Raw genomic sequence first — 25,502 nt, forward strand, 5'->3', positions numbered from 1 at the left:
TTAAATTTTTAATTTATTTAGACACAAATTAAAAAAATAACTTATTTGAGTGTGATAAAATTTTAAAAATAAAAAATTTAATTAATAAAAACTATAATTAATAATTTTTTTTGCTATTTAAGCTTTTAATGATCAAACGTGCAAAGAGTAGGCTTTTTAGCCCTTTGGACATGTGTCATATTTTTTTTTTGGACTGGACATGTGTCATATTTTTTAAACCATTAATTACGTGGAAAAGTGTATCCTTTTACTTTGAAAATATGCGACTTTTTTTTTTTTTTAAATAATTGGAAAATGGAGCAAAGAGAGGATCTTGTCTTTGTTTACGACAAACACCATTTGAAGAAGGTTGATAAGGACACCTGGACGTGGAAAAAGAAATTGACGGAGACAAACTAGATAGGGTGGATACGTCAAAGCGATGAAGCATCCAAATGTAGATATGGAGAGGGTTACTCTATTTCCTTTATCATCCTTTGCCCTTCGGACCCATTCAATTATTTGCTGACTTTTTGTTGGGACGTAGCCACGATTCGGACGCAAAAGACCTTAATACCCATTCCAATTTTATATTATTTATTAAATCACATGGGTAATATCGGTACCTTAGTTTCCGCAGTCGGCAACTCGTGTGCACGTTATTTAATACAGCTAGCTAACCGAACCCCCTTGATTAGAAAGGTTCAACCCACGTGTCAAACAATGTAGTCATTTCAACCATGGACCTGACCTGACCCGATCACGAAATCATTCCCCAAACTCAAAACGCATCCAATGATTTCTCGCCACGTAGTATGGCCCCACAGGCGGTGCCCCAAAGAGAGAAAAACCAAGTGAAGATTAATTGAGAAAATAATTATACTTAGCTTTGATTATCCGCCACTCTCCAGTGTCCAAGAAACACCTGTCAGAAGAGGTCGGTGACCTGTTCGCCTTCCCTTCCTTCAGATCTTCCCTTCAGATTTGTTTTTTTGGTCAATAAACGTACAAAATTTCGTTACGAAATGAAAGACACATAGATCGGTGAAGGACAATACCGTCATTCCATTTTTTCCATCGGTGTTGTAATATTTTAACTGCATAGTATCTCCATTTTCATTTTCCATTTTTTTTTCATTTGATTTGCCGGCGTAAACAGTATATTCTGGGGAACACGAGGAGTTTTCTTTGAAGAGAGTGATTGATCCGAAGAAAGTTCCAGAAACTTCTTGATTTTAGGGATTGTTTGGTACACAGGGAAACTTCAAACAAAAAAAAAAAAGAAAAAGGATTATTGGTTTTTTGAATTGATGGGGTTTTTTAGTACTGTGTTGGGATTTTGTGGATTTGGAGTTGGGATTTCGGCGGGTCTTGTGATCGGTTATTATTTCTTCATCTACTTCCAGCCTAGCGATGTCAAGGTAATCTTTGGTTTTTTTTTTCTATGTTCTTTTTGTGTTAAAAATGTACTAGAAAGCTTATTTTAAGCTTAGAGTTTTCTCATGGGATTGAATTTTTTTTTTATGCTTGTTTCAATCATTTTTTTGGCAATCAAGCGAACCATAGTTTGATGTTATGCAGAAATTGCTGGTTAAATATGTGCATCGCTTTGATGTTTTCTGTTGGATAATTAGTTTATTAGACGATTAATAGTTACTCATTAGGGAGAAACGGCTTTTGAAAATTTTAAGATTGCATAAGAAAATAGCATGCCAAATCATTTGACTAAAGGATATGATTTACGTTGGATATCTGATGCTGTTAGTGTTGTTGCTGGTTGACAGTGCAGGAATTTGTTTCTTTATTCATTCTGCATCCACCTGATGAATGAATTAACTAGTTAAATTTTTCACTCTGTTAACTGGTGGGAGTTGTAGTGATCAAATGCAAGTGAATCATATTGGATTAATCACATGCATACACTTTTATTATTTGAAATTTTGCATGCGTGTATGAATTTCAGGGTTTAGTTATGATTCTAGTAGCAGGGTCCGAGAGCTGGGTTTAAGAAAAAAATAAGCCACAATTGGGGTAACTTGAAATCAGGGTACCTCCCTCATTTTCTTGATGCTAAAGAAAAGAATAAAATGTTTGTTATTTGTTCATGATAAATGGGGAAAAAGGAACATAGAAGGAGAGCTGAAGGAAATAATGTTGTATGTTCTGCATCCTGTGAATATTTGAATATCTGTCACCTTTGTTTGCATTTCCTGGAGTTTATTTAGGTTCATGCTTGGTTTATCAGGATCCTGAAATCCGTCCATTGGTTGAGCAAGATTCAGAGACTTTACAAAGGATGCTTCCTGAGATACCACTCTGGGTTAAAAACCCAGACTATGATCGTGTAAGTCAATGCCATTAGTATCTGTCACATTCTTCCCATGTCCTTCTACATGTGTTTACTGCTTGTATTCTGAAAACTGCCTTTTTTCTGTTGTGTTGTATGTGAAGGTTGACTGGATAAACAAGTTTTTGGAGTATATGTGGCCTTATCTTGACAAGGTTTCTCTTCTATCCCCCACTAACAGTTGTCTTTTCTTGGTATATTCTTGCTTCTTAATATGTTTGTTCTGAGCTCTTTCTTCATTTACTCAATTTTTTTAAGGCCATTTGTGCAACTGCCAAGAATATTGCCAAACCCATAATTGAGGAGCAAATTCCTAAATATAAAATTGACGCCGTTGAATTTGAAACACTTACATTAGGATCTCTGCCACCGACTTTCCAAGGTTAGTCAATCAATTACTCTTGAATGGTTGTTCTACCACCTGCAAATGCTATGCTACTTTTCTTTTTATTTAGAAAGGCATTGCCAGGAGAAGCTGGATAAGATTTGAGAACTCTGCTTGTTAATGTCAAATAGGTATTGGAGATGGCATAAATTGTATTGTATTCGGCATGAATAATTATTTTCGAATGCCACTTTCTAGGAATTACTGCTATGATATATGCTAAATTATTGGAGAAGTCAGCTTGTCACATAAAAGACAAAGATAATGTAGTTATCTATGTTAGTTCAAATAATTTGCTCTGCATTCCGAGATAAATTTTGGGCCACAAAATAAAAGGTAGCTGTCCTCTTTACCTTACCCCCAAACTAGAGGAGTAGGTTCTGGATTTTTAGATGTGGAAACAACATATTCCCACCACAAAGGATTGGTGCTTAAGTCATTAGACAAGCCTAGATATTCAGATCAAAAGCTATATTTGTGCTGTTTTGACCTAGTTGATTTCTTTTCTTTTCTTTTTTTCCTTCAGATTTTGCACTGATCTTGTTGCTCCTCTTCTCCTTGACAGGTATGAAGGTTTATGTCACGGATGAGAAGGAGTTAATCATGGAACCTTTAATAAAGTGGGCTGGAAATCCTAATGTTACTGTTGCTGTAAAGGCATTTGGACTGAAGGCAACTGTTCAGGTTGTTATTTTCTCCTACAACATCAAGGAATATCTTTTGACACTGAACTACTTGTGCTGGAGAACTAAGAGGAGGTTGTTTGTTAAATGTGTGTTGCTTGGTTATTTCAGGTAGTGGATTTGCAAGTGTTTGCTCTACCACGCATTACCTTGAAGCCTTTGGTCCCAAGCTTTCCGTGTTTTGCAAATATCTACGTGTCCTTGATGGAGAAGGTTTGAGATTATGGATGAAATTACATTCTTTCTTTTATTTAGATCTTTGATGCATCAACATTATAATTACAAAATGCATGGGTATCCAAATAAAGTATGTGCCAAATGTGCCCGTTGTTAGACATGTATTTATTAGGTAAATAAATAAATGGAAAATGGAATGGTTTTCAATATGCTACAAAGGAAGCCAGAGTACTCTCATTTAGTATCAAATGGGAACTTTTATACACTAGTGCCAGGTTTCCACTTTAGGATATCATGTTTTTCATATTTCACGATGGAAGTGTTATTGAGTTTTGGAATGATATTTGAATCTCCAAAATTTATCAAATAATTTATTTCCCTTGCACTTTTGGTATTAAGCACTAGATAGTTCTGAATTTGTGACAAACCAAATTAGCCTTAAAAAAAAAAATCATAGCTTCCCCTGGGAATGCTTTCAACACTATCTTATCTAATAGGGATGTTGAGGTAACGTACACAGTTCATATGTTCAGGTATTCTTGTAAAACCATTAGACCACCTTTGATGAAGGACTAAAGTATTCAAGTGCGCAAATTATATTCAGGAAATGGGAGAACCATCTCATTGCCTCTGTTTTATTACCCTATATATATTAGTTATCTTTCTCTCTTTTGGTTGTATTGCCTCTCTCGCTTTCTCTCTCTCACACTTTTGGATGTTTGGTGATTAGTTCTCTTGTTTCTTAATCATATGTCTTCTAATCTGCAGCCCCATATTGACTTTGGATTGAAGCTTATAGGGGCTGATCTCATGTCAATACCTGGTCTCTACAGGTTTGTCCAGGTAAAATTCCATATAATGTTTTCTTTCTCATCTGGGTAGTTGCTATATGACGCTTTATTAAATGTTTGAAATTGCATTTCTTTTACCAAAAATGCAATCTGTTTTAGGCTTCTTGAAGGATGAGATCATATATTTTGCAGACATAGGAAAAAATTTCTCATTAATGCCCCAGCAAGCTTTGTCTATATGAATTCTGTAGTTCATAGCTTTGAATGTTAATAAAGGGATGTAATGCAGGAGCTCATCAAAGATCAGGTTGCAAACATGTATCTTTGGCCTAAAACCCTGCAAGTACCAATTCTGGATCCGGCAAAGTATGCTCCAAGATGTTCTCATATATTATTATGAGTTATGTTGTCATTTTTAACTTTCACCTTTTTGGTCTTGGCTAATCAATCCATTTGAACTTACAGAGCTTTTAAGAGACCTGTAGGAATTCTCCATGTGAAAGTTGTAAGGGCAATGAAGCTCAGAAAGAAAGATCTTTTGGGTGCATCAGACCCTTATGTTAAACTAAAGCTAACTGAGGATAAGCTTTCATCTAAGAAAACCACTGTGAAGCACAAGAACTTAAACCCCGGATGGAATGAGGAATTTGATATGCTTGTTAAAGATCCTGAGACCCAGGCCTTAGAGTTTAATGTTTTTGACTGGGAGCAGGTAAGTATTCCAAACTTTTTATTGATTTGAAGTTTAGTGTTTTGCTTGTATTGTTACCTCAAAAGTGTGTTCTCTTTCTCAGGTTGGCAAGCACGACAAGATGGGTATGAATGTGGTTCCTTTGAAAGAACTTACTCCTGAGGAGCCAAAAGTTATGACCCTTGAACTCCTTAAAAATATGGACTTAAATGATCCTCAAAATGAGAAGTCACGTGGGCAGCTTGTGATGGAACTAACATATAAGCCCTTAAAAGATGATGAAATACCAAAAACTTTTGAGGAGTCAAAAACAGTGCAGAAGGCTCCTGAGGATACACCTGATGGTGGAGGTGTGCTTGTAGTCATAGTCCATGAGGCACAAGATGTTGAAGGAAAGCACCACACTAATCCATATGTGCGGGTTCTTTTTAGAGGCGAGGAGAAAAAGACTAAGGTATATTATGGCATTAGCATTTAAATTTATTTTTTCTTTTAAGAAATTAGTATCTCCCTTTTTGGTTGTTAATTTGATTTGTGAAGTTTCTAGGTTTTATTTTTTGAAAGACTTCATACCTGTAAAACCTCTTGTTAAACTGTTTTAACTTTTGCCTGTATTTATTTTGCTCCTTCCATATTAATTTGGTCTTTGTAGTTTGCACTAGGGAGCATGCTGAGTCCTTCCAAATTCATACATTCTGTTTTCTGTTACTAATTTTATCTTTTACGGAAAAGAATCAATGATGGTGGGTGGTAACTCTCTTTTGTCGAGAAATAATCAACTCAACTGGATGAAGAAATATTGAACAGCAAGGCAACATTTGTGGAGGGAATCCTTTTAGTGATTCATGTTTTCTTTTATGTTGAATAATTGGGTTATTGAGAGTTTGTCAGTTGTTTGTATTTCCTATAAATGACATGTTTTGTAATTTTATTGGTGCAGCATGTAAAGAAAAACAGAGATCCAAGATGGGAAGAGGAATTTGCATTTATGTTAGATGAACCTCCCACTAATGATAAATTGCATATGGAAGTTCTCAGCAGTTCATCAAGGATAGGCCTGCTGCACCCTAAGGTACTGGTTGCAACGTTGCTTGCATGCTGTGTAGTAATTATCTCTTTCAACTCAGTATACTTGCCAGATTTCAGTATGTCATTTTACAGGCATACTTGCATTAAACTATGTTGCTTGGACTTGGATTTGGGTGTTGGACATGGACTAATGTTTGACTCTTAAGTGCTAAATATTTCATAGTGCTCTTCCTTGTATTTGGACTTGGAGGATTGTACCCGAATACTACTGTTTATTTCGAGGGGTGCGCTTTGAATGCATGAAGAGTTCAAGTCTTTATAGGTATTAGATTGTAAAAATCGTTGTGGTTCTTTTCTGTGTTTGAACTTTAAAATGTTTTGAATAGCATGGGTTGTCAGGAAGTTTTTACTGTTTTATTTTCACAAGGAAAAATGGTAAGCTGGCACCTCTCTTTATTGGGGCCTGGTTGAATTCTGTGATATGGTTGGTTGATAGTGTATTTGGATATATAAGTATACTGATTTCCCAGTTTGCTATTACCTGTTGACCGATTTTCTTCCTGCAAACAGGAATCATTAGGTTATATCGACATCAATCTTTCAGATGTTGTTAGCAACAGAAGAATCAATGAGAGATACCATCTTATAGACTCAAAGAATGGACGGATCCAGATAGAGTTGCAATGGAGAACTAAATGAGCTTGGTGTATCTCTTTCGTTTATACCCTTGAATATTGTTGGATTTTTCTGAATTTGAGGATTTACTGCACCACAGCAAGCCATTTCTTAATCTGTCTTCAACATTATAGGTCATTTTATTTGTTTGTTTCTGTACATGATTGTAATAATAGCACCAACTACCGAGGACGACCCTTTCTATTTTTGAGCTCGCTTTGTCTTCTTACGTTTTACTTCACGTGTCCCGCAACTTATAGCCTTGAACTTCCATGCAGTTGTTGCAAGAAAGAAATGAAACGTTATGCTTGGGCACCATTAAACAGTTCAAAGCACACACGGTTTTGGGCCGACATTGGCAGGTGGACCTGGGTAAGCCCCCGGCGACTAGCCCGCACCACGGCCTAGCTTGCTGATCTTCTGTCATGGAGTGGGAGGCACAAATGTTAAGCAGTCTTATCCTGCTATGCTTGGAAGCAGGAGTGGCCCAAAGTGGCCTTCTGTTTTAGAAATTCAATTAGTTGTATTTTTAAGGTAATAATGGTCATATAAGAAGAATATTTTGAGAAAATTAAATTAACATTTGAAAGTTAATGGACAAAATAAAAAATAAAAAAATCTCTGTGCTCACTCGTCTTAGAATGAGCTTGACCACACGTGATTGCTGCTCTCAGACGTCAGACCATATCTAATCCCGTTTCATTGGCTTACCTTCTTTTTCGAAATCCAAGAAAACAAACCAAAAGGTGAAAAGAGTTCCTCGGCCCTCTCCTGTTTTCTATTTCTATTTCTATTACACAGTTTTAACCAGTATTGACCATTTGGTTTCCTCACTATCCTTAGGAAAGGCTAGCAAAATCAGTTGATAGTTGATACTCTGAAAAGAGAGAGAAAGATTTCAATGGCGTTTCCTGCAGTCAATACAGAGTACCTTAAGGAGATCGAGAAAGCTCGTCGCGACCTACGCGCTCTTATCGCCTCCAAGAACTGCGCTCCTATCATGCTTCGCTTAGCGTATTTCTTATTTCTTCTTCTTCTTCTTCTTCTACTTCGTTTGTTTCTAGTAAAGACGCAAGAAATAAGAGAAGAAAATCGACTTTAGTAGTAATCAAGAAAGAAGAAATACACGGGAAAATAGAAGCAAAGAAATATTGTTAATGATAAATTCTACTTTTGAATTGATTGATTTTCTGTTTTCCGTCTTGTTTTCTTGAAGGTGGCACGACGCGGGGACGTACGATGTCAACACCAAGACCGGTGGACCAAATGGCTCCATAAGGAATGAAGAAGAGTACACTCATGGCTCCAATAGCGGCTTGAAAATCGCTATTGATTTTTGTGGTCAGATTCAGTTTTTTCTTTTTATTTTCTTTAAAAAATATCCTAGTTCCTTAAGCTAACCATCGCACTATTATTACCAGTATAAAATTGCGTTAATGTTTATGGATTAATTTTGTTAATTGTAATTAATATCAAATGCCATAGTAGAATCACGTTTACCATGAACGACTCTTAAGTGGAAACGTTGCTTTAACTATTAATTAGGTAGCGAGCATTTCAAGATTGGAAGATTCTAGATCAATTAGTTCAACATAATCTTAAAGATTTTTATCCTATCCGCAGCAGTGGGGTTTGCAAATTCCATGAGTGACTTTTATGTTTTCATTTGTCTATTTAACTATAAATAATTTAATCAATTTTGAATGATGGAGTTAACATATTTAATTAAACGGATATGTGACAAACATTTAAAATCATTTGTTGAGTTTTTAGATTCCACTACCCTAGATATGGTAATGATTCTCATTTTAAAGGTATGAGAAGTATGAGCAGCGTTTCTATGGCTTCAAGTCATCATGTTGATCAAGAGGTTTTAGAATCTAGAATGCTTGAATAATTGTTAATTTTTCACTTACTAGAGAGGGTACTTTCTTTTCCTTGTTTTAAAGGTTAGAAATCTTAGGGGTGGAAGCAGGAGTGGCAGGTATGTTGGTGAGTGGTGTTGACTTTGGGTTTAACAACAGAATCATTTGTTCCAAAATCTCAAATACGAGCTTTACATGATTGTTAGACAGGGAGTACGGCAGATCTGCACCAATTGCTTAGTAAAAAATTAGTTGAGGGTACTGTAATTTGTATGCTCGTTTTGCAAAAAATGGAAGATATTGTAGGCTCAAAGTGATTGGGTGATCTTATTTTGATTGCACTATATAAGGTTGAACTTGTGTGGTTCCATTAGGTTTGAAGGTGAACTTTTATTGTCTGGTAGTCGGTTGTCTCCTCCATCAGAAGAAGGTGGTAGAAATATATCAATCTTCGCAATTCATCGGTGCAAATTTTGTCCCAGCTTCTGTCTGAGTCTGAATTGCTAGCAAGCGTTTGAGGATATATTACTACATTTTTGTATTTTCATGCATGTAACTTATCTTCATATGTATTGTATGTTAGTTCATGTTAGAATAATCTCAAAATTAAAACAAGTTTTTATTTATATATTTATTTATTTTGACCAAAGAGTATTTTCTTTTTCACATTTCAGAGGAAGTGAAGGCTAAACATCCTAAGATCACGTATGCAGACCTATATCAGGTGATTATGGAGTTGAAAGAGTTAGCATGCATTTTATTTGAGATTTACTTTCTTCATTGGGGAATCAAAAAGTATACAGTATATTCTATTTGATTTTATATGAAGAATTCTGTGATGAGGAAATTAAAAGACAAACATATAGCATTAAGAAATCATGATTATGTTGCTTGAGAAAATTATTCTCAAACTAAATTTATTTAAGTCTTTTTCCTTTTAAAGGATATCTTGCATGCTTCCCGCTACTGGACTTATATGAGAAAGAATTTGTTTCTTTTCTGTTATAAGCGCAAATTCATCACAGAAATAAAGAAACATTTACTTGATGATTAGATCCAAAAAATGAATCTAGAATCCATGCTGGTGTTTGAGGCAAAGGTCTGCGGTTTAGATTCCTCAGAGGAAGGCATATGGTTTATTTAATTAAATTAACTAGATTCTCTCTATAATAGCATATGTGGGCTAATTCACTATTATGTAAAACTATTTCTTACCTAGGATAAATGATTGTCCTAATAGAATTCTATTATGAAAGATCTTGGAGAGTTAGATGTTGAGATGATTGGTGGTGCTTGAAAAGATAGACGAAGCTAGGAACTGTAATATGGTGTTAAAATGGCAAAAAAAGAAAAAGGTTATATATTAAGTGGTAGAAACATTGAAACCAGAACCAAATAAGAAATTAGTTCAGAGGTATTGTGGAATTTGAGAGTGTTTGTTGCATTTATGGAAGCAACTCTCTGTTTCTTAACGAATGTGTTCTTCATGTGCCACACCATTGTCCTTACATGAATTACTGCACTTAGATTAAAACCAAAGTTGTTGACTATGTGATGCATGATGAGTGAACCATATTGTATCATTTTCATTTTTAGCTTGCGGGTGTTGTTGCGGTTGAAGTCACTGGAGGTCCGACTATTGACTTTGTACCGGGCAGAAAGGTATGTTATAGTGGTGTATTCTTGCAAATGTAGTTTCCTATTTAATTCATTTGATTGACTATGTTCTGTTTAATAGGATTCAAACAGTTGTCCCAGGGAAGGGCGACTTCCAGATGCTAAAAAAGGTAATATAAATTTCTGAAGCCATTTATGAAATTGAGAACTTGAATTTCTGATTTCAACACACTGGAATTTGTAAAATCTGGGTAATTGGGCACTTCGAAGATTTGTATATTTTGATAGTCAGATGATCTATCTAATTATCCAGTCATTGCTTTCACTACTTTTAGCATTCTTTGTTATTTGTTTCCTCAAACCAGATGAAGAGATAGAGATGAGGGCATTTGGCACCATGTTACCATTGCCTCATGGCTAATATTTGTGTGACTTAATGGCTGTAGTGTTGTAATTACCCTGTTTTTTGCAGTTCTAATGAACTAAATATGAGCTTCGTAGAATATATTATGACTGTAGTGTTGTCATAACCCATTATGATAAAAAAAATTATGTACTTTAGGCATTTATTGCTGTCACTTGGTCAGAGTAAATATTCTCTTGAAGAATGCTTATTTTGGATGGAGCATAGGTTACTCTTAACGGATCAAAAGGTTATCCCTGTGACCTTCTATTTCCCTAGTTCAGCTTGGATCTTGCTCTTAAAATTATTGGTATATTGGCAAACAAATGTCTGGATTGGGAGTCTTGACCAGACATTCACCGCTTTCTTTTGGTGGTTTTAGACTCCACCAAGTGAAACAAGTCCACAAGTTACTGGTGTGGTTTTTCTGTCTAGAGCCAGGAATGGGAGTAAGGTACCATAGCGACTGGAGGTCTTCATGACAGCAGCAAGCTGTTCCCTATGAGCCTCTTCTATACCGGTCAAGTGACACCAGCTCGATTAGTTAATAATAGTTACATCTGATTAGTATGCTATACAAAAGGAAATTGTCTTCGTACATATCATTTTATTCATTGACCAATCATTCTGTTGTTTCTAGAAACTAAAATAGACAAAATTTCAACAAATTTTTGTTGTTTTTTTCCTTGGTAATGAGTTCTGGAGTAATTGTGCAATCAATTGTTGCACCTAATATGGTATCAGTAGAAACCAAATACAATTCATTAATCCATGAGTTCAGCAAACATTTTTGAGTATCTTATGTTTCCATTGAGATAAGTTATATGGTGCTAAATGTTGCATTTTTTTTTTTGAATCCTTGTGATAGGTGCACCTCATCTGAGGGATATCTTTTATCGAATGGGTCTATCTGACAAGGATATTGTGGCATTATCTGGTGGTCACACTCTGGTACTTTTCTTTACATGCTTTTGTGAAGGTCTGCATTTGTTGATTATAGGTTCAACATCAGACTTTTTGTGTTGGATTTGGTGTTATAGGGAAGGGCTCATCCAGAGAGATCAGGTTTTGATGGCCCTTGGACCAATGAACCACTGAAGTTCGATAACTCATACTTTGTGTAAGATCAAATCTGTGATTGGCAAGCTATTATGTTTCTTTCTGACTCAGAAATATATAGATCCTTAGAATTCATGTGAAGCCATTTACTATTATGGTACCAGGGAGCTGCTAAAAGGGGAATCAGAAGGGCTATTGAAACTTCCAACAGACAAGGCTTTGTTGGATGACCCTGAGTTCTGCCATTATGTAGAGCTCTATGCAAAGGTAATGGTACCAATGAATGGCTGCCATTTGTGTTATTTGTACATCATTTTATGGGGCCTCTTAAAGACATTTATCCAAAACTTTGTATGCAGATTTATCTTCTTTGTTGTTACTTTCTGATGTTGCTAAATTTATAATGTAATTGCCTGAGTATTTAATATGGTTTAATGCCTGTTTTTGGTAGACCTTGTTCTTGGTAGATCTTGTTGTTGCCTTTACTGTTTCTTTTTGGGCCACTTGTGCACTGTTATAAGTGTCAGAATCTTACCTAGAGCCTATCCTGTAAACCTACTTGAAATAATTAGATGCTGGTTGAACCAATATTTGAGCAGGTAATTCATTTGTCCTCATCTCACTGAATTCAACCTTATCTTCAAGTGGGTTTGTGATGTTGTAAAGACGCTTTACTTACCAACCTGAGTCCGGCCTGTGCTTCTTCAAAATTAGGAATTACTTCTGCCTATGATTTTTCTGTGTGATCCTAGCCTAATGTTTACCCAAACTGGATCAAACACTGGCTAATGCCAACTACTATCAACTATATCGCAAGAAGCATCCCATTAGGTAATACAGACCAATCTTGGACTGAGACATTATGCAAATAAATATCTATTCTTCTATGATTACTGGACTAGAAATTACCTAACTCCTAGGTTGGTATTCGGTTAAAATGATTGAAGTTGTTGGTTGGCATCCTCCAATGCTCTGTCATGATATTGTCTTTAATTAAGCTATCAATGCCATTCTATTTCTTTTGAACTTCATCTTGTCATGTTAATTTTTTAGGTATATTGGCCAATCCTATAGCTGACACGTATGATTTTTCACATCATTCCCTCCCATTTCTTGCATTTGGCAGGATGAGGATGCATTCTTCAGAGATTATGTAGAATCACATAAGAAACTTTCAGAACTTGGGTTCACTCCTAGTTCCTCTCGCTCCAAGCTAATTGTGAAGGACAGCACCGTATTGGCACAGAGTGCTGTTGGGGTTGCAGTTGCTGCTGCCGTGGTGATCCTCAGCTACTTTTATGAAGTCCGCAAAAGAATGAAGTGAAGCTAGATTACTCGGGGTCTTTGTAGAACAAAACATGGATTCTCCCTTATTAATTAGCACAACTTGGTCCGCTCATCTGGCTAGCTATGTAGTAGTTGTTTCTCTGACATGATATCCCCTCCTGCAGGCCGCATTCATTGCCATCTAGACATATTGGTAATTAGAAAAAGATGAACACACCGAGGTCCTCCCATCCGAAGTGAATAACAAACACATGGATAATGCTTCAGAGCAACTTAAATCTATGACATTTTCTGATACAAAAATCCTTTCTCTTGTACTTTGGCATAATGAAGTTGGAGATTGCTCTATTAGTACATGTTTTAGTTTTTAATGCTGTATTTTCATGTTATTGTTCATGGCATTGCTTTTCGATGCTGACTCCTTTTGATTATTTCTAACTGAGCCGACCTCGTTGAAGCCACGGGTAATGCAACCAAACAAAATACTGACCTTCCGCTAAGGATAATGTGTCCCACAGGGTAGGGGAGGAGGGACAGCCAAAATAGAAAGAGGTTGGTAGCTCTCCCCTCCCCTTATTCCTCAAGTCATGCTCAATACCTAAGCACATGACATCCACGTGCTGCTGCGCTGGCTGTCACCACAATCTGATTACTGACAATCCTAGGGCTCAAACCCTCCCTCTTAGGACCTAAACCAACCGCGTCATTATAAGAGTCCGTCGTTTTGGGTTTTTTTGGGTCAATCAAAAGCAGTTGTTAATAATCTTTTAGGGCAGTCATGTGGTTGTGCTGGGGGAAGGCTGGTTGGGAAAGAGACGTGTTAAAAAGCCAACCTAACTGACTGCGATGATGAGCGCCGTCTGATTGAAACAGGTGAGGCATCATGAATTAATGCGTTTAGGTATATGTTTGATCCATCATTTTTAGGAGTAATTGCAAGTTGGTTTTCTTGTCTTTCTCCTCACCCTTTGCTCTCCATCTAATTGCTTCTGTTGAGCAGAGTTGATGTTAAGATTTAATTTGTTGTTCGTTCGAATTTTGAAAGCCAAAAAAGGGAAATGGATAGGCTTAGGTGGGTTTTTGTTAAAAAAGATAAAAAGTTCTGAGGGAGAAGAATAAAATCTTATATGGGTGCCCATATGGTTCAACATCAAAGTGTGGCCAGCCTTGGACTAGGTGCAAGGACAGTCAGAAAGGTGAAAAAGTAGGTGAAAATACATACAGATTATTACAAAGGTGGACCTCTCTCTCTCTCTCTCTCCCTCCCTCCCCTCATGTCAACCTGATCCTTAGCTCTTACCATCCACTTGAATTTCATGATGAGAGAGAGACAGAGAGAAAGAAAGTCTTATGTGTGGTGGTGGGTAACAAATAATATGCAAATTGGGAGGGAAGGATAGAAGATAACAACAAAAAGGTGAAATGAATCAAGCTTTCCCATCCCTAACCCTTGCTCCCTCTGCCCCTTGTTGCCTAAACTTGCACCACACGGTTTGGGGGAAAGATGATATATATATAAAAAAAAAAAAAAAGGAAAAGTGGAAGGTGAACCAAAGCCCACATACAACCACAACCACACTCAAATCTTTTCCTATTCTCCACTTTTCTTTCATCATCCTGCCCTGAACCCAACCTCCCAAGTCTTCTAGAAACCCACTCTCTCTCTCTCTCTCTCATGCATGATAGTACATCAATAGAATAAAGAACCGCAACCACCATCTCTATTTTATGATTTATGCACGAGAATAGCCAATCCACTTTTACATTTTCTTTCCCATCTGACCACCACAACTAACTAATATGGCAAGATTTTTATATTTTTACCACGAAAAAAACGCCACTCCCATATATATATATTTCCATCTTTAACTTTGCTTCAAGATTTGATTTAGCTATATTATCAGAAACCCACTTAAGCAATGAAGACTGTCAGGATACAAATAAGCACTTCAAATATGATCAAAAGAACAAAAATCTTATATTGGAGTCATAGCACTCCCCTCCTTTCAACTGGCAAACAAATAAGAAATGCACTTTAGCTGGAAACTAGGCCGGTATTAGGGGAAACAGATGCAGCTTTCCGAAAACCTTTGGCTCAGCATGTTAGTTCCAACAACATGATAAAATATTCAAGTTGTACATGTATTCTGGTACATGTTGTCTAGTGAGTTGGGGAAAGATTATGAAAGCTAACTAAAATTACTAATCTAAAGCAGTACAGGTTTAGGCAGGGGCCAAGGAAAGGAAGGAAGGAAGGAAGGAAAAGAAAAGGTAAGGGCAGAGATCACACTTTGTCCTGCCTATACTTTAATACCTTACTTTACACCTACCTGAGGGTTACCTACAGTTTAATATACATAACCCCTTTATTTATATATATATATATATATATGATTGATGCTAATATCATCAAGACACAGGCCACCAGCCACTCCCTCAAACCTGTCTCACCAACTCACATCTAGAAGAAAATTAGGGTCACCACCCCTTTTCTCTCTCTTTCCCTCCCTGTGTGTGAGAGTAATAGTCAAAAGGCTATATAACCGCATCTAAAGTTCTCTCAAAGGGCCGGCCTCAATGTTCCAGCAACGCAAAAAACAAGGCCTCCATTCCATTTTCCACCACCACTATTCTACTTCTTCTAAATTCTAAACATATAAATTTATACTACTTACTGCTACTACTATTAAAAAAAATAACACAGCAACGTAGCTACTACTGCTAGTTTCCACAACTTGGAAAAGTTTCTAGTACTCAAATGGGAAGGTCTCCTTGCTGTGAGAAAGCTCACACAAACAAAGGTGCATGGACCAAGGAAGAGGATGATCGCCTCATCGCTTACATCCGAGCCCATGGTGAAGGTTGCTGGCGCTCCCTCCCTAAAGCTGCGGGCCTTCTCCGTTGTGGCAAAAGTTGCAGACTTCGCTGGATCAACTACTTGAGGCCTGACCTTAAACGTGGCAATTTCACTGAAGAGGAAGATGAGCTCATAATCAAGCTGCATAGCCTTCTTGGTAACAAGTAAGTATCCATTAATTCAACTTTGGCTGTGTACTGCAATTGCATATATATGCTACCTTGAATATATTGATTCGTTTTTGTTGGTCTTAATTTTTTTTTTTTGGGGATTCTTTTATAGGTGGTCTCTTATAGCTGGGAGATTACCAGGAAGAACAGATAATGAGATAAAGAATTACTGGAACACACATATAAGAAGGAAGCTTTTGAACAGAGGTATTGATCCTGCGACGCACCGGCCACTCAATGAGCCAGCTGCTCAAGATGTAACAACAATATCTTTCAGTGGGGCTAAAGAAGAGAAAGAGAAGATGAATAACCCTAGTGGATTTGCCAACATAGATGAGAAGAAAAACCCAGTTCAAGAAAGGTGTCCAGACTTGAATTTGGACCTCAGAATCAGCCCTCCTTACCATCAAAGCCAGCCAGAGCCATTGAGAACCGGAGGGAGGAACCTTTGTTTTGTTTGCAGTTTGGGAGTGAAAAACAGCAAAGACTGCACTTGCAGCATCGCTACTGCTGGTAGCAGCAGTAGCAACAGCAACAGTGGATATGATTTCTTAGGCTTGAAAACTGGCTTCTTGGATTATAGAAGTTTGGAAATGAAATAAGAGATTGGAATTTTTAATTATGTAGCTCTACAGAAATGGAGAGAAATGACAAGGAGATTGTTATTAGTTTAAAATCCCCTCTAATTTGCTCTTTATCTCTAATTTGTATGATTATTATAACTATATCTAGTATTAGCATCTATATAGTAATATTACAGGTGATCATTATTGGTGAATGTTTTTGCATTTATTGGATTATGTATACTTTCTTTTCTTTAATGTAAATTGTTTTTGAACTTTCAAGAGATCAGGGAAGCCTCTTCACAAATTTGTTTTTACCGCTCTTTTCCAACAAAAAGTTGAGCTTTGTCAGATCTCTATGATCAGATCTTCGAAAGGGTCATGGCTCCGGTCTTGCTGTTGTTATTCTAGTGTTTACTACTTCTCCCAGAGAGGGAGAAAGAGAGTGAGGGAGATCCTTTTCTTACATTTCTTTCAAAAACAAATGATGACCCTTTTTTCTTATTTTCCACACAGGAATAATGAAGTAATTTGGAATTCATTTGCATGGACACAAGAAGGTCCTCTCTCCTACCCTCTAAAAGAAGATCTTTCAAAAGCATATTTCCCCTTCTCTTTCTTTTGTTTTCTTTTCCAAACTATTGTGATGTATGTTGATTCATGTGACAAGGAGAGGATTTTGTAACCTCTTTTTCCCATTTTAGATTCTTTTCGTTGGGTTTGTCTTTTCTGGGAAAAAATAAACCTAAAGGGCTTGATTTTCATTTGGAAGCAATGGATAAGCTGTGAGAGGAGGAGAAATCGAGAACATGGGAGTGGTGGGTAACCCATCTCTTCCACTATAATAAAAGCTCCATTCGCTAAAATAAAAGGCGTGAAGAAACTAACAACTATCCGTAGTACCATCCTTCTACCAACCTAGCATTAATCATCTCGGCCATGAGCCAACCAACCGAACTAAGTTCAGATATCAAACCCCCTCCCTCCTCTAACTAGCTAGCCTGCCTTTAGCTTGTACCCAAGTTCCACCTTTCAATTCATTTCCCATCTCCGCCCTCATCCCACTGTAATTATATCATCTTTGCTATTTATTGTTTTGGAGCTTGGCTAGCTAATTATCAACGAAATATACTTAATAGTCTCGCAGAACAGAATAACATGCTCCACACTTTCTTACTAGTACAAAATCTTTTATTGGTATATATGATTAAATCAGTTGAAGCTTCAGTGGTTGCATTTTACAATTATTTATATGTCATTACAACGTTTGACAAAAGGCGTGTTGCCGTCCCAATTATTGTCAGGAAATTAGAGCCCATTTTCAGAGGTTCAAAAGAGAGAAGAACGATGACAAGAATTGCAGTGAAGAGTGTCAAACCTGACATGGAAAGTAGGGAATAGAAAAATGTGGATATGGGAAAGTGAAACTGATGAAGTTGGTAGGGAGAACATGGCCCGTTGGTGAAGCCAGGAGGTTCGAATGTTGACTTTATGTAAAGCTTAATGTGATAATTTAAAACTAAAAATAAATAAAATCAGTTAACTACTTCAGTTGTTCTAGAAACAATGTTAGGTGAGGGACTCCAGAGTGTGATTAAGTTCCTCGAATCAAGTCAAATTATCGTGGCTATGACTATATTATATGTTGGACTATGTATTAAGGTATCGACATCCTACTTCTCTAAAAGGAGATTTAGCTTTGAATCTTCCACGTTTCAACTTTCAATCCAACTATTAAAGACAAATTAAGCTACACCAAAAAATTATTATTTAATGCTTATTGCCATTTTCTTTTGACCGTCAATTACAAATAATTATATTTAAATGTTTAATTTAATGATAAATTCATGTATTTTCGATTTAAAATTAGGATTTTAATTTTTTTTTTATAATTTGAAGAAAGTATATTCGAACTCTACTTTTTAACCAGAGAGTCAAATGTTCGAGTGCATGTTAAAATTTTTTTTTTTACAATTATTTTCAAATAAAACGGATATCACAAACAATCGTACATTTATTTGTTATTCTTAGTTTTTTAAGTTTTATATGCATATATAAAAATATACATGAATACAATACCTAAATTGTACCCATGTCATTGTAGTGGGCCAATAGCAATCGACTTTAGGAGTTTGGTTACAGTTTTTTTAACCAATTGTATAATCCTTTTGGATGACATGTCTAGGGTTTATATATTTGTATATTTAGCAGTTAATGAATTGTGATTATGCCCGAGGTAACGTAATTAACTACTTCACGGACTTATTTTATTTGGTACCCAAACTTGATTAGAAATACACTTGTTTGATACTCGAATTTTTCAGTGCTTTATTAACCCTAATATAACTTGATTAAGTTAAGAGGTCAAGGTGATAATTTATCAAAGACCCAAAATTGAAAATTGGCAAAGCTGCAAGAATCAATACATGGTCGAGTCACTAAGGTCGTTAAACTTGGCCTTTCATCAGTATAAATAGGATGGCTAGCTTCACGAACAACCGGATAACATAACAAATATAAGAATAGCAATCATTCTATCTATTATGGATGTTGTACCAACCAATTATTAAATCACATTTCATTAGAATCATCTATAAATAATGAAGAGAGAATATGATAAATAAATGTCCCCAAAATGAAAAAAGAGAAGAGAAATGAACATTATTATAAGAATGAAAAAAGAGAGAGAGAGAGAGAGAGAGGGATGAAGATGGAAGAAGCCCCATAGCCTGCAAAGCAAGGGCAAAGACAAAAGATCAAGCAAAGAGCAAGAAAAAGACACATGGGTGTTAGCTTGTTTGGAACAAAATCCAAAAAACAGTGGCCCTTCACAAACAGAAAAGGGGGTCACTTTTCCACAATTCACCACTTCCTCTCTCTCTCTCTCTCTCTCTTTCTTTCTTTTTCTCTTTTTTTTCTTTTGGGTTTTGGCCTTTTTCAAAGGTGTTAGGTAGAGACATTGGAAGCTTCCATGGGATATTTTTTCTCATCCCCCCCTTTTCCTCACTTGCTCTGAAAGAAAATTATTTAACAAGTCTCCAGTTATTAATAATTATAGCTGCTCTCTCTATCAATAGGGTAATAATTGTTCCATCTTCATTTTTAATACTTCAACTCCCACCAACATCACATGCATGACCCTTGGGGTGGGACCTTTGGATTTTTCTTGTCTTACCCATTTCACCCCTTCTATCTTTAATTTATCAAGTTAATTACAAGAACGCCTTATTCTTCATACATATACTTCCAATTATAAATACCAGGCTCCGTAATGGGTCTTTTTTTTATTATATTTTAATTTTAATTTAAAACATACTTTTTGTTTTATGAATATTGTTGTACTATCTTTTTTTTTCTAAAGTTTTGAATTTGAAATATTAAATTTGATGGAAACTAAATTATATTGAGAATCTTGCTATCGTATTTGTTTCAATTGTTTTTATACTTAAAACTAGAAGTGTTAATGGAATTTATAATTGAATATTCTGCATTATCCGAATAAATAAGATTATGGTATTTTTAATCAGATTTGAATAGTATTTTAAGAATATGCAGTGTCCCAATTTTGATTATAAATAATGATTTTTAATATTAAATTTTAGTTTTTTATATATTGTTTTTTATTTATAATTTTTTTTATAATTAATGTAATTCTTACTAAAACTCATTATTTGTTCTAAATATGATTTTAAATTTTAAATTATTTTTTATAAACTAAATTTAATTTTTATTAATAATATGCATAAAAATTGTTTTTAAATTTATGTTAATCCGGTATTTAATGTGTACAAGTATTTAACAGGTAGTGTCTAAGATATTCGAGTACGAGTTTGGATAACAATTCAAAAGTTTAATCAAATATTTATAGGGTTTGGTACCTATTAAATAATAAATTTGGAATTAAAGTATTTTGAAAAAATAGTTACTCTACTCGTTAAAATCCTTACTTAAAGAACCTACTAAAATATTATTATATCTATATTCTTATTACTAATCATTAAAACTGTAAATAGTTAGTTCATGAGAATAAATGCATTTATCTATATCATTCCAATGCTCAATACTAAAGTTAGGTGATAAATCCTAGATTGGGTTAGTTAGCTTCTATAATTTAAATTCAAATCATTTCATCCTCTTTTCTTTTTTGCAACATTCTAATGGAGGAATTTGATGAAGAAAGATGCAAAAAAATTATTTTATATATATATATATATATTTCAAAATGATCATGATCATTTTAGGCTAATTAAACACAAATTCAACAATCATAAGACTATAATTAAAATTTATTTTTCTTTATTTTTTCCCCTATGGGTGGACATTATGAGATTAGTTAAAAGTACATGGTGGACTGATGAATGGAAGCAACAGAAGATTGTGCTCCATAAAGATGGTACCACTTCTAAAAGGTAGGTTTGGCTTCCTTTCTTAAGAACTACCTTTTGCTTTTGAAAGCAATTTATGCTCATTCAATCCAAGTTATGAATTTGATCTAACTTTTGGTTTCATAATCTCATATATCAAATATAACATATTCAAAAACTTTTTAAATTACTATAAAATTGAAGAAGGTGTTATCTAGTTGACTGATATGGTACGCAATTTCTTTTTTTCCTTTTTTTTAAACTATAGGTAAAAAAAGGAGATGAAAATAATTAAATTTTAAATTTTGAAAGTTTTATCAAAAGAACTGTAATTGCATAATTGAATCATATTGTAACTTCATCTATATTCAATTATTATGCTAATTATAATAAATATGTTATTTATTGTGCTATGATAATATATGCATGTATCTCAAGGGGGGAAAAAAGTAATAAAATATAAAGAAAATTGATTACGTGATTTATAATAATTATTGTTATATAAGTAGAAAAATTTGGGAAAATGGGATGGCAGAGTTGTGGTTAGGGCGAAAAGAAGGGGGAAAATGGTAAAAGGATGGAAAACGTCTGTATCCCACACGGTACCAACTCCTCTCTTTTTGGGCGGTGGTTGGAAGCCGTCCGACGTAGGCTCATGTGCGCGGTTGCGGCGTTGGGACCCACTCGCACACCACTTGTGGGCCCCAATCCAACACCCTCCTCCTCTTTCTTATCTCCAGCTCAGCTGCCCCACCCCCCTCATATCCTTTTCTCCCCTTTTTCCCTGGCCCTTTTCGTCCTTTTCTCTGCTTTTATTATTATTATTATCATATTACAATTAATTAGTCAAAATAAAAAATCTAATGCTAAAAATATTGATGGGACTTCAATCAAATTTTAAAAACTTTTGATGAGACTCATAAACCTCCCTTTTTAATTTATTTATTGTATTGTTCCAGTTGACAAGTAAAACGTGTCTTGAAAGATGACGTATTAATGATATAGTTAATTGACTCTTTATTAATTAATATTAAATTATGAATAAAATTAATTATATATATATATATATCACTCATTTTAATAATATACACATAATTTCAAAATATAAAATTTCTTTTCTTCTTGTAATAGTGTTAGTATAAAAAAAATGTTCCAATTTTGTTGAAAAAGGGTAAGAAGATTCAATTTGTACTTTAACAATTTGTTATGATTGGGTGTTTTAATCTCAAATTAAACTCAAATTTTTTCATTGGTAGTCTTTGGAGTAATTTATTTTTGTACTTTTTTTTTTTATTATTGAGAAAAGGATAATCGAACTCTATTTTTTAAATAAAAAGATCATGTACTAATCAATGAGTCAAATACTTATGTATTGTACCTTCACTAACTTAATTGTTTATTTTGTTTGAAGAAATCAAGCTAGAATTCTTTCCATTAAAATGTTAACATAGATAATTTGTGGCTTAAGTTTTATACAATCAGTTTTAACTTTAATTTGTTCCATTTGGCCATTTCGCAAAAGTATATGACTTTGATATATTTATTTAGTTATTTAATTGTTGATCCAGTCAATTAGGGCTATAATTAACAATTTTCATTTGTTCAAACTAATTCCACGTTCATTGTACTTAATCCATTTGAATAAGTAATTAGACATAATTACGGTATTCACTTTTATCATCCATAGAAAAAACATGTCAAAATTCTGAATTTGTAAGAATTTATTAAATTCTAAATTCGTTGAAATATCTTATAATAAACTTTTAATTAAAACCATAAAATCAGCTAGCATTGGGTTTATTTAAAGTTATACATCCACATTGTTTGTTGTTAAGGTCAAATTTATGAACTGATTTTCAACCCAAGAATGGGTCCTTTTAACATGGATTCATACATAGAATTAATTGTATATGTGAACGTTAATTTTTTTTTTTTTATATTTGGTCAATTACACCGCAAATATTATATTCCAAGTTAAAAAATAAACTAATGCTTACAAGTATTTTTAGACATTCCATATGGTTAAGACTTAAGATTTCATTGGAACATTCGTAATTGAACAATAAACACCAAAAGCCTCACGGCAATGCCAATTGGCAATGGAATCATACAAGTCCATAACTTAATAAAATTTTGATAATTAACTTTTCATTTTCTCATATTATTATAAACTTAATAAAGTCAATATATTTCTCGTCTTTTACGAATTTTATTTGATATATTGAATGTTTGAATATCAAGACACATAAATATTAATTTGGACGTGCTTATTAGTATGGTAAGGTGCCATAAGAGAGGGATTTCCCGTTGTATTATAAAGATACGTAATACTAAAACCATCCTAGTTGTAGTTGATGATAGTAATGTAAGAGAAAATAAAAAGAAAGAAAGAAAAGAGGAGGATGCGCATGTTACACACAGGCTTAAGATAGCAAAACCCTAGCTGGTGGGAAAAGTTAACAGAGTTTGGTGAGATGCCCCAAATACTGATCAGAGAGGATAAGCAAGAGAGAGAGAGAGAGAGAGAGAGAGAGAGAGGAGGAGGGAGGGNAGAGAGAGAGAGAGAGGAAGGGAGGGGGAGAGATTAAAGACGTGACAGTGTGTGGCTGAGATATATAGAGTTCAAATTGGTTAGGTGGAAGTCCCCCTTTGTCTGAGGGTGATGGATCCCAAAGGCGAAAGACTCCTCCTTACAACAATGTATGGGTCAACTATCTGTCCTCTTCACTGAACTTAGCTCTACCTTCTCATATGTATATATTTTTCATTTTTTTTTTGGGTTTTGGCATTAAATGTCTTGGGCCCTCCTCTCGTTCGAATCATATCTATGTTATATCTTCCACTTTGTTGTCCACATAAATCTCCCTACCTGCCCAACATCTTGCAACATTATCTTCCTAAATTTATGCAAAGAGAGAAGAGGGACCTGTAACCCAGTCAGGCACATCATCCACCAAATCACTCCTCATTGCATGGTTTGACTACAAAAAAAGCACTAACTAGAACCTTAGACATTGCAATGTGTCTACCATAAGATGAAGATTAATTTATTAAGAGTCCCTTTATAAGTTTTGGTTAATGAATCTGATATGCTTTTCTACAACCTTTTTCTAGCAGAGGAATTAAATATGGTAGGGCTTCTCACAACTAACAGGTTCCTAGAAGGGGACCTTTGGATTCGTAGGTAAAGCTTCCCACATTTCCACCCTAAAGATGGATTGGGATTCATGCTAAATTTGGTCATTTTCGGCACAAACTGAAGTTTGCTCGCCAGGGGACCATCACTGGCTTGATATGAGGTCTTTTCAGTACTAAGGCAAAGCTTTTAATTGACCCACTGCGACTAGACATTAACATTCAAAGCCCCCTCCAACTTCCTACAACACCCGCCCATTTCGTACATGGGCATCCCCCACTAATAAATAAGGTTAGTAGACGAAGAGAAAAAGGCTAATCCTCCTACTTTTGATGTAGCCCGTAGGCCAAGCTCCAAGTCTATGGAAAAAGGCAACAAATCCCGCAACCTTACCAAAGAAGGACCATCCTTGATTTATTCATGATTTTTATTTAATTACGTTTGCTCTTCCAACGTATTCAACTGGTTAAATTAAGTCAATCAAATTTGTTTCAAATTTCATCTCATTAATTTTTTGCTTTTCTTGATGAATATCACGTTTGTTATTATGGTGCATTAGACTTTGCACAGCTAAATATGAGCTATGTGCCAACTGGGATTAAAGTGATAACATGATTGCCAAATCTTAGGGTTCCTGTTGCATACTTTAATGTAACAAGGCCAAACTGACAAGATCTTGCACCCAGATTCTCATCCACTAAGGTTTGAATTTGCACGGGAAAATGCCCAAACGCCTTTTTGAGCCCTGCAAAGGATAAATTCCTTTTCCACGGAAAATTATTGTTGTCATGTTTAACTGATGTTGGCGGTCTTGTGAGTGGAAACCAGAACTACTGCTGTGTCTAAATTTTGAAGCAGTGGATGCCGATTTATTGCCCACCTTACCTATTAATTTGGGTCACAATGATGATTTTTCTTTTGAATCTTGACAACTTAGAATACCATCTTCTCTGAGCCTGAAAAATATCTTGCATTTTTTAGACCAGTAAAGCCGAAAAGTACTTTGGCAGCTACTCCTTCCTCCATTTTCCATCATTGGGCCTGAAACATAGCACCTATGTATCTTTATGGGCCAGCCATCATTCCAATATAGACAAAAGTGAGGAAGAGCTGCAAAATGAACATACAAAAGACTCAAGAAGCCAGCGGGGAAGCTCCATGCCACCAACGTTTTATATGCCTTTCCTAATGTTGGCACGACAGAAACGTTAACCTGGAACAGTTGGCAATTTATTTTAGTCAATGTTTTCAAGAGAATACATGAAAAAGGTTATGGCAATGAGAGAAACTACACTTTGAAATTGAGGGACCAAGACCGGACTAGCAAGTGATGGTAGTTGAGATTTAGGAAAAGGACGTCTTTCCAAGAGAACCTTCAGGAGACGCGCATGATTTATCTGACTTCTAGAACCAAATATGAAGTT

The 25,502-nt window shown here is 35.2% G+C and overlaps 3 protein-coding genes across 4 annotated transcripts; all 3 read left to right on the forward strand.

Annotated features, from left to right (window-relative positions):
• LOC18607556 (synaptotagmin-1) lies at nucleotides 887–6,982 on the forward strand. Of its 2 annotated transcripts, XM_007041797.2 has the most exons (13): nucleotides 887–1,400; nucleotides 2,225–2,323; nucleotides 2,431–2,481; nucleotides 2,585–2,708; nucleotides 3,277–3,395; nucleotides 3,506–3,607; nucleotides 4,340–4,414; nucleotides 4,652–4,728; nucleotides 4,828–5,074; nucleotides 5,157–5,507; nucleotides 5,994–6,125; nucleotides 6,306–6,404; nucleotides 6,653–6,750. In XM_007041797.2, exons 1-12 carry the CDS (start codon nucleotides 1,290–1,292, stop codon nucleotides 6,375–6,377), a joined length of 1,560 nt encoding a protein of 519 aa, XP_007041859.1. In that variant the 5' UTR covers nucleotides 887–1,289; the 3' UTR covers nucleotides 6,378–6,404; nucleotides 6,653–6,750. The 2 variants fall into 2 exon arrangements, with proteins under 2 accessions (XP_007041859.1, XP_017971016.1); XM_018115527.1 differs by lacking the exon at nucleotides 6,306–6,404 and having other exon boundaries at nucleotides 6,653–6,982.
• LOC18607557 (L-ascorbate peroxidase 3, peroxisomal) lies at nucleotides 7,436–13,366 on the forward strand. Its single transcript, XM_007041800.2, has 10 exons — nucleotides 7,436–7,503; nucleotides 7,601–7,771; nucleotides 7,974–8,098; nucleotides 9,297–9,346; nucleotides 10,219–10,284; nucleotides 10,361–10,409; nucleotides 11,511–11,593; nucleotides 11,683–11,762; nucleotides 11,866–11,968; nucleotides 12,828–13,366. The coding sequence occupies exons 2-10, from the start codon at nucleotides 7,659–7,661 to the stop codon at nucleotides 13,023–13,025; spliced, it is 867 nt and encodes a 288-aa protein (XP_007041862.1). The 5' UTR covers nucleotides 7,436–7,503; nucleotides 7,601–7,658; the 3' UTR covers nucleotides 13,026–13,366.
• LOC18607558 (myb-related protein 308) lies at nucleotides 15,393–16,793 on the forward strand. The gene is made up of 2 exons (XM_007041801.2): nucleotides 15,393–16,009; nucleotides 16,128–16,793. Exons 1-2 carry the CDS (start codon nucleotides 15,747–15,749, stop codon nucleotides 16,615–16,617), a joined length of 753 nt encoding a protein of 250 aa, XP_007041863.1. The 5' UTR covers nucleotides 15,393–15,746; the 3' UTR covers nucleotides 16,618–16,793.

Source organism: Theobroma cacao, chromosome 2, assembly GCF_000208745.1.
Source record: "Theobroma cacao cultivar B97-61/B2 chromosome 2, Criollo_cocoa_genome_V2, whole genome shotgun sequence".
Lineage (NCBI taxonomy): Eukaryota > Viridiplantae > Streptophyta > Magnoliopsida > Malvales > Malvaceae > Theobroma > Theobroma cacao.